The sequence below is a fragment of the Limulus polyphemus genome, unplaced genomic scaffold (assembly GCF_000517525.1).
Source record: "Limulus polyphemus unplaced genomic scaffold, Limulus_polyphemus-2.1.2 Scaffold358, whole genome shotgun sequence".
Taxonomy (NCBI): Eukaryota; Metazoa; Arthropoda; class Merostomata; order Xiphosura; family Limulidae; genus Limulus; species Limulus polyphemus.
In genome coordinates, this window is record NW_013665968.1 from 425889 (window position 1) to 436083 (window position 10195).

At 28.3% G+C, this 10195-nt stretch overlaps 1 protein-coding gene across 5 annotated transcripts in view; it reads left to right on the forward strand.

Moving 5' to 3' along the window:
* Positions 1 to 10195, forward strand: part of LOC106457665 (ataxin-2-like protein) — a 43081-nt gene that overhangs the window by 8631 nt on the left and 24255 nt on the right. For all 5 annotated transcript variants that reach the window (XM_022383666.1, XM_022383667.1, XM_013917101.2 and 2 more), the window contains 5 exons: positions 1593 to 1664; positions 4928 to 5129; positions 7603 to 7727; positions 8919 to 9010; positions 9895 to 10077. In XM_022383666.1, coding sequence (XP_022239374.1) covers positions 1593 to 1664; positions 4928 to 5129; positions 7603 to 7727; positions 8919 to 9010; positions 9895 to 10077 — 674 coding nt within the window. The remainder of the gene's footprint in view (positions 1 to 1592; positions 1665 to 4927; positions 5130 to 7602; positions 7728 to 8918; positions 9011 to 9894; positions 10078 to 10195) is intronic.

Genomic DNA, 10195 nt, shown 5'->3' on the forward strand with positions numbered 1-10195 from the left:
GATCTTTAGTTTTTTAAAAAGTGACCCATCTTGGCTGTGTTTTAGTAGATACATTTTGTAAAATACAGTCACATTTCAATTATTATACGTTATATATGTATATAGATTATTGCTATTATAGAAATAAGTTCTTAAACTTATTTTTCTTCAAACATAGAACATTAAATAAAAAAGTAAAGCAAACAATTATCTCTTCTACCTACGACCTTTGTGCTCGGTTGCTGAGCCTTTTAAAATTTTACACATGTAGGATATGAAAAGAAATAATTTTTTTTTAGGTTTTATATATATATAAAATATATATATGGGTCTAAAAATATATAAAATTTCGAGCAGATTAAAGACACAACCTACCTCCTTGAAATCTTGGTTGAAAGAACGAGATGGTGTCCTAACAATTTAAAATGGCTTAAAAAGCCACTAGGGGGACATTCTGAGCTTTCAATTGGTTATTCATGTCATAGACAGAAGTAAGTGTATATAAGGGAGTGTTTCCAAAAATGGAAAGAGGTGGTCAAAGGGCCACTGTATTTGATTTATTATGTGAGGAATATCTTAATAAAGATAAGAGCTTCTTATTTTATATTCTAGCTTGTCAATATCAGTAATTTGAGTTCCTAAATCATATGAAACTATAGACTTATTATTTTGACATCACAAACATCTAACTTGAACCAGTGCTGCATTCAACTTACCATGTGACACACAAAAATCAGTGTTTATCTGTATTTTTTAAATATTTACTTTTAAATTAAGAAATTAAATAATGTACAATACTAAAATTTGAATTATAATCTACGGTTTGATACCAAACTTATTGACAAATTCATGAAATATTAGTTCAATCAAATTTTGAATGCAAGTCAACAAATGTGATGACATGGCCTTTGACCCGTGCCCCATCTGGAAAGGGTTAAAATGGAGATGATGATGATGATGATAGTATCTGTGTATACCGCATGCTATAGTGTAAATATCTTTGTAGACCACACACTACATAGCACCATGATTTTTTTTTTTTTTCCTGAATATGTAGGAAGAGGATTTACTTTCTTTTTGGTGGAGTTAAGCTGTAGAAAGCAGCAGTAATGTTAACTAAAAACACTAAGCTTTTATTTATGTTCCAAATTACTTAGTCTTGTGAAACTGATGTCATAATAGTAACATGATTACATCTCAACCTGTTTTATGGAATGATAAAATAATGTTTTAAAATATTTTGAATGAGACAAATTAAATCCATAAAAATTGTATTGTAAAATTGTAATAAATTGAAATAATAAATTACATTTTTATTTGTCATGATTTTTTGTAATAATATTTTTCTCCGTGTATATTTCATATTTTCTTGAGAAAATTTGAAATCGCCATTATAAGCTCATTAAGTGAAATTTGTTAAATGTGCTAGTATATAATATGGTGCACTAAATGCATTTTGAAAGAGATTGTATTACTTTCTTGTTGTAAGGTCAAGACAATAGTTGTTTTACTATTAAATGTATAAGTTCTGAAAGTTATTAAATTACATTTGAATATTTTAGTTGTTTGCAATTTGAAGTTAATTTATTTTTATAACTGTCATACAATTACAGGGTTGTATTGTGCAAGTTCAAGCAAAAGATGGAAAGGTCTTCGAAGGAGTTTTTAAGACATTTTCTCCAAAGGTAGGGCTCTTGTGTTTTTATACAAAAATGATACTGAAGAATGTTATCTTGATATTTGTTGTTTTGTTGTATCTGGGTTAAGTCCAACTGTAAAAAATAATAATTATCAGTGCTCAATTTTAAGGAAATTTCCAGGTTGTCTAAAAAATATATATATAAATTCTCGAAAAAAGATCCAATTATGAAAATATTGATGTAAAAAACCCAGTTACAAGAATTTTGATTTTTTAAATCTTATTTATTTCCAAAAAGTACAATTAATGTTTAGTTGACAATTTTGCATCTTTATTCAACTAATTTCTGATGCCTTATTGCCTGGAAAGTTTCATTACATTGGAAAAAATAAGCCCAAACCATGCTAATGTTACATAATATCTCAGGGAAACAAACAGTCAATGATCTGTAAAACTTTTAAACAGAAGAGTGATCTTGGCCAATCATGTTCAATGTTTTCATTCTAACCATCTTGGCTTGCCTGCCACGTACAGTAAAATAAGCCTGTAGTAAGACCAGGTCATTGTTTCAACTGTGATTATTAATGATGAAAATTCTTAGTTTGATTATTTAAATTTGATCGCTTTTGTTAATACCGAAGGTTTATTGGTGGTAAGAAGTTGAGACGACCATGTTAGTTTTATTGTCGTTAGCATCTATACTAGAAATTAATCTCACTAAATATTTGTGTTATTGGCATTTGTTTTTGTTGCAAATTCCCATATATATGGATACAAACATTGCACAATACGATGTGTGGTAATAGTTTTATTTTGAGTTTACTTACTGATTAGATATATAAAAATTTTGTTACATTGGTTTAATGTTGATTTAAATACTAAATGTTTTTTACCGTTAAAACTTGTGTACTTGAGAATGAGCACAATAGTGACAGAATCAGTATGCCCATTTTAAAAATAAATCTTTCTTACATTTAAAGCTGTAACTTGTAAAAAAAAAGTGGTAATGTAACTAAGTGAGCTGTATACACTGTATTATGTTACCATGCACAGTCATTCAAGCTCACTTGAACTTCATTCAAAATTTACGTGCAGCTTGTCCACAATAGAAAGTTTAGTGACTAAAACAGCATTATTAGCCAATCACAAAAATGAACTTTTCTTGGCTTTTTCGGGCACTTTTGGTGGATTGTACCAACATTTCACTTGTTTAAAGTACAATATTTTTTAACAAAAAAAATGGACCAAAAGATATTTTTATGGGGTTCCTTTCAAATTTTCGAGTTTGTAATTAGGGAATTTACCAATGATTTTGATTGAATATTGGAGTTGATATTACGTGTGTAGTGTGAGAATGAATAAGTGTACAGTAGACTGAGATGCTGTTTTGAGTAAGGGTTTGTTCTGTGGCACCAGTTGTCCTTTGGGCAACACAGGTTTAAGTTGATTATCCGATGAAGTTTTTAATCGTCTCAGATGACTGTTAAAATCAAGCCTTGATTATAATCAAATATTATAGTTTGTATGGTTAAATAAACTATGTAAAGAATAGTTATCTTCTTTTTTAGCATTTTTTTATATTAAAATTTATTAATGCCTCTTCATTTGAATAAAGTGAATGATTTATTGTTTATTATTGGTATTTTTGGCTTATATCACCATTTTCTATTAAAGAAATGCCAGACCAAGCTATTATGTGATTACAGTTAATTTTTTAAACAGCTTAAATGGAAATGTTTTTTAAGCAATCAAAATTGTGATGTTTCAGTCCACAGTTAAGTATTTTGATCACTGAAATTGTCATATTACAAGAACCACTCATTTAAATATGTTTTCATTTTGTGGCTTTTGTCGTTCTGTGATAGTTTTATTTTGCTGTTGATAACATGGAAAAATATGAGCAACCTCAGTTTAAATCTTTTGCTACAGGCTCAGATGAATCTACCATGCTCATAACTTTGAAGTAATCATTACAGTATTCATACTATAACTTTTAATACAATAGTTCTAACTTCACACTTTCAGTAAACAATACAAGTCTTTGTACACAAAAAATCAGATTTTTAAAGTATTATTACTAAAGATTTATCCGTGAATATATTGAGTCGTTTTGTTGACTAGTCTGAGTACAAAGTGATTTTCATGTTAAGATTAAAAATACTGTTCTTCATCTAAAAATTTTCAAGTTTCATTTGTGTAATCTCTGAAACCTCCTAAATAAACACAAAATGTTTTTTTCAGTAAATCTTTATAATTTATCTTATTTTCTCTACCCTAACTATGTGAGGTTGGTCAATTTGACTGACCTTGTAACTGCCATAAGAAAATACAAAATCTAAATTACCCATTTTCTTCCTAGAATGACTTCATATTATAACATGAAACTGTATTTGTTTATTCTCAGTAGCTTAAGTCTCATAGCAGTATACCTCTATTTCTACTTAAATGTTATTGTTTTATTACCCTTTAAACTGTGTCTAACTAATAATCCTGCCACACAAGTTGTAAATCACTTGGTGAACATGTAGCTAGTGTTACCCTATCAAATCACGTTGCACACAGGCTACTCACAAGCATACTTCAAGAAAAAATTTTTTCTTTATCTTACCTTAACTAATGTAATAAATTTCTAAGTTTTAAATTGTGATAATAGATAAAGAATATACATGAAAAACAATAAATATAATACTTATTTGGATCTTTTTTTTTTACTGTAGATGAAACTTAACCCTACTTTTTTAAACTAATGGCACTACTACTACATTAAATAATTTATTTCATTAAATAATGCACTTTAGAACACATAAAAACAGACAATGTTCAATAACTATAATAATTTTTCTGACTTTCTAACTATGTGATAAAAGCTGTTGATGTGTTTCCTGTTGGAATAAAGTTTGAATTGGAAGTGAAATAGACAATTATCTGTACAGGAAACAATATAATATCTCATTTGATAGATTAAAACTTTGGCTTTCTTAATGTTTATAAAGCAGATAAAACTACTGGTAATTGTTGAAAGGGAGGGTGTGATAGGTGGGTGTAACAAGAGGTGCCTGGTTTTATATTTTATGGCTCTGTAATGAAATAAGATTGAAAGATACAAAAATTATGCTTTGCCTGAGTGATAACAATATTATAATGAGTAATTTACATTACATTCCATACTTCTCAGAGGGGTGGTAGATAAATTAGAGAAATACCTAGAGAACAAAAACTCACAATTCTCATACTAGGGTCAGATTGAGGATTTTTTAAAAAATATTTTATATAGATCACAGTAAATAAATTTGATTGATTTATTTTCAGATGGAGCTGGTGCTTGAGATGCCATACAAAGTGGACATGAAATCTGCTAATATTACTCCTATACATGGTTTAGGTGAAAATCTTAATAGTTTTATTACAAACTATACTGCTCAAGATTTTGCTACAGAGAAACTTATCTTCAATCTTGAGGATGTTGTAATGATTAATGCTGTAAATGTAGATTTAGACTATGCAACTAGAGGTAAGTTATGCGGCTTTTGTTGTTATTTTGTACCTTTTAATTAGAATTAATATAGTAATTATAAGAATCCAATATTATTATATAGCATTGAATTTCTTTCAGTATGAAATCTGTTTATAAAGTAATTCCTAAAGTGACATAAAAAAAGCCCATTTTGTGTATTGTAAAACTTGTAGCAGAAATCACAGATAGTCAAATTTATTTTATCAATATAAGCTACATTTTACCATTTGTAACACTGGCTTCATCTATGTGCTACAGGAGTATGCTGCACATACAAAAATAACTTGTTAAACTGAAACTTCTTTTGAACTATTTGTTTATAAAACTATTTTTTTTCATTATTTTTTATTGTTATAAGGAATATTTTGCTTTAGATAATGCTGTAGTGAACTTGTTTGCATTTCTAAACAAGCAAAATAACTGTACTTTGAATTTAAACACATTAAATTAGATTTTACTTGTTTCTTTTCTTATAATCACTTGAAAACCATTTTATGTGCATGATTTATTAGTTTATACATTTTGAAAGATTTGCAAATTCATATGTATTTATGGTTTATCGTAAACTGGATAACAGATCCTGAAAATTTATTAGATTTCATAATAATAATAATAATCTGATAAAGTGTTTGAGCTCAACATCTCAGTTGATATAACATCCCCCCCCCCTCTCTGAAAAGCAGGACGCAGATCTTGATCATTATTAGCGTTCATTGTTTTATAAAATTTACAATTTCTTCAGATAATGTGGAACAATTAACATTTCATATTGATAAAAATATTATTTTACCTAAAGTGAAACAACAACTTCAGTTTTTCTTTATCTTTTACTTATACTCGTATACTAGGCCTAGAATAACAACTTGGGCCATCATGAAACTTCAGGTAAAAATGTACATGTTCTATACATATACACATAACTGCAGTAAAAGCTTAATACCACTGAATTGTAAAGTTTCTTGAAAACAAGAACACATAAAATATGTGCTTTTGATACAAGAATATTGAAGGCTTGCCATTGGAGAAAACTGCCATCCCCTTTCATAAATGATGTGCAACTTTACAGTTATTTCCCCCACAAGCAGACCTGGTGTTGTCTCAGGGGAAAGACATGGAACAGTAGGCATCTAGAGCAAAATTAAGATTCTTGACTGCATGTGGGATCTGTACTTACACTTGAGTAGCTAACAAATTAAAAAAAATTCTACATCCAAATAAGAAGGTAGGAAATGCATGATATGCTTGCATATCACACCACTAAACACACTGCACAGCAGTGAGATAGTTCTAACTGTAACAGTCAGTTTTCCTATTTATTTAAAATTAGGTGATAGGTGCTGCTCCTTGGTTGCCTCACTCTAATCAGCAGTTCTTCATTAGGGATAATAGTGGCTTAACTTTGAGGTCTTTGACATGGCGATTTAGCTGACAGGTTGCATAAGATATTCAGGATGGAAAATACCTTCCTGGATTTGCAGATGAATGTAATTATAGTCTGAATAACTTAGAAGATTGTATCTTGTCATAAGTCTGGAAGTTATTTTTGTTTTTTAATAATAAAATATAAATCATAAATATTCATTATTGTATGAGCTATCTGTTCCAGACATTTAAATTTTAAATATACAAGAATAACCTAACTAAGATTCGCAAGATCTATCAAATTTTGGTTATTTGCTTGAAAAGGTAATTTTAATTTCACATTTATTCACCAAAATATGATTATACAATTTTGTTTGGATAGTTAGTGCATTTATTTCTGTTGATGAAGAAACAACTGAATGCTAATAAAGTGCTGAACAAGTTGTTAAATTAAGGATTCACTTTTTCTAGTAGAACTAATGTAAAAGTAATGTTTTATGTTGTTGTTTTTTTCATTTCAGAAACAACTTTTAGTAATGAGAAATATATTTGTGTGTAATAACGTATCAAGAGCTAAAAACATCTTTTACCACTCGTGTTGGTGGTTCAGTGCAGTACTGTGACATAGTAAAAATCAAACGTACGAGTGGGCTTAAATGTGGATTAGTAAATTTGCTAAGCTACTAGTCCAGTGAACCAAAAACTGTATATACGTTGCTCTGTATACATGTGGTTTAAGTTCGTAAAATTGAACCAAGTAAAAGTATTGCTAGGTAAAAGAGTTGTACTACAATATTTTTCTTATTTTAACAACTTCTGAAAATCATTTGTATGATGATTTTGATTTAGAAAATTTTAAGAATCTCTGTTTTTCAATAAGTAAATCTTGTTGAATTTTACACAGTATAGGGCAAAAAAAAATCAATGCTTGATAATATAAATGTTATTGCAAAAAATGTTAAATCAATAATGACCAGACATACCTTGTTGAAAAATTTTGTCTTTAGGAACAAAATGTTTTTGTAACTTTCTGGTAATTTTAATAGTGATTATATACATTGTATGAAGTATTTCAAACATAATAGCATGTTTGGTCAATTGTTTTAAGGTTTCACAGACTCCTCAATTAGCAAATTCAATGGCCAGGTTTTTGAGAAAGAACTAGAGCCATGGGAGGGACCATTAGAGGGATTTGATGGACCTGTTTCATTGGATTCAGATAAAGGAGATGCTGTATGTTGTTTACAATTTTTACTGTTGTTAATATCAACAATTCTTGTTATGAAGTATATACATAGATTCGTACATGTGAATATTTAGCTGATGTATGTTTTGTTTTTCAATTAGTCAATATGCTCTATCTTGGCACCGTTATAATTCAGATTTGTGTACTGTAAAATCACATTACCTTAAATGGTTATTTAATCAGTGAAAACAAAACATCATAGCATTAATGAATATATATATGTTTCAAAACTACTGTTACCCCTAGAGATTTTCTAAAAATCTGATCTCTGTAAGGCATGTATTTGTCATAAAACATATTTTCTTCTATAAGCTCTCACTTTTTTTTCCAATTATCTTTAAAATTGATTTATTATGGCATTAGTTAACTTATTTAAATAATAATAAAGAAAATGAAAAGTTAATCTACAAGAGATTTGTTCACTAAAACAGTTGTAAAAGTTAGTCACTGTATCATATACTTGTGGATACAGGGAGGTTGAAAGGGTTTAAACCCCATTCTGATGGACTAACAAACAAAGGTACCTTTAGACTTAATAAAAAAAATAATGTTTTTTTTTTCAAAAGGTCAAGACTTTGTGGAAGATCACCACCAACAAAAATCATGGATCTGACCCTATGATAGAATAATCTAAAAATTTACCAGAAAACTATTATTTTAAGCTGAATGTTTTATCATATTTCAGTCCATTATGGTTTCAAACTAAAATAAAAACTTAAAAATACATGTATAGCATAGTTGTAATAATAATAAGCACTGGAATGGTACCTATGGATGACTCAGTATTGCAAAAATGTGAAAACTATTACAGTAACACTGATACAGTATACTTTTAACAATTTTTGTACAGTATATTTGGATTTAATTTTCATGATTTTGCCTGTTTGAAATAATATTAATTTCTTTATAACAGCTAATATAAATATTTTTATTAATTTGGATATTTTGTTTTTATTTTAAATGCACTGTATACTAAATCAAAGTTAAAAATTCATAAAACTTATCCAGTGTAGTTTGAAAGTAAGGCACAGATGATTTTGAAATACACTAGTGATATAAATACCACTATATGATATTTGTAGTTTTAAATAAAAATGTAATTGTAATGGTAACATCAACCCAATGATATCAAATTAATAAATGGAAATATTATTTATGTAAATTTTTGTTTCATCTAGAAAAATGGATGGGATGCCAATGAAATGTTTCGAACAAATGCTGAAAAATATGGAGTTACTTCAACATATGATTGCACACTCCAAGGCTATACGTAGGTTTATTTATTTATTTTTTAGTATACGAGTTAGTCTTTTAATGTAAAAATCATATTCTTATGAATAAATAAAAAGTGATTTGAATATATACACTAGGTTTAATTTGTGTATCTTTTATATGATGTTTGCATTTTTCTATATTTTGCTATTTGAAATTTATAGAAACATTTAGCATATGCACCTGAAGGGAAACAGTTTTTTTTGTTTTTTTTAAAGATGGAATCCTCATTTAAATTCAACAGTATGGTTTTAATACTTTTTGCTTTTTTAATAATATTACTATGAAATTTATTTCTTAGCTTTTAAAGAACTTTTTTATTTTAAAAAGTACTTTGAGATCTTTCTAATGATACAAATATCTGATATGATGAACCTTGAGTGCAAAAAAACTCAACATAACTCAATTATACTTCTTCTGACAATGAATATAACTTGAAAAGTACTGAATTACTTTACAAATTGTTTTTTTTTCACTTACTCTGTGTTTCTGTTTGTCTTCATAGATTTGTAAATATGCAAAGAAATTCTAAATGAGTATCCTTTTGTTTCACTAATTATAATCCATAATAGCCAGCTTCAGTTTAATTTTTTTTTCTATTAAAAAACAACATTGTATATACTTATATATCTTTTCAAGGTCTTTCTTGTTTATTTCTGTAATATTTCTCATTCTATATCAGTGTTTCTCAGTGTTCATGGCCTGAGTTATTTGATTTGGTCTGTTTGTTTTGTTGAGACTTTCATATATAAAATTTTTGTTTATTCTAATACGAAGAAGAAAGTAATTGTCATTCCTTTTAGTATGACATTACAGTGGCAGATGGTGCATCAGTTTTATCAGTTAATTCCAAGGAATGTTTTTTGTTTTGTTTTTTTGAAGTGTGCCTTTAGAACCAAAAAATACAGAAGAATATAAGAAACAAGAAGCAAAGGCTATGAAGATAGCTCAAGAGATTGAAAGTAGTCAGCAACATCGCTTAAGAATAGCTCTAGAAAATGGAGATGAAGAGGAGAGGTATAGTGCTGTGATGAGGCCATCAGAAAATACGCAGACCAGTTCCAAGTAAGTAATTGTATTTTAACCCTTTCCAGACGGGTCACGGGTGAAAGGCCATATCATCACATTTGTTGACTTGCATTCAAAATTTTATTGAACTACTATTTCATGAATTTATGTCAAT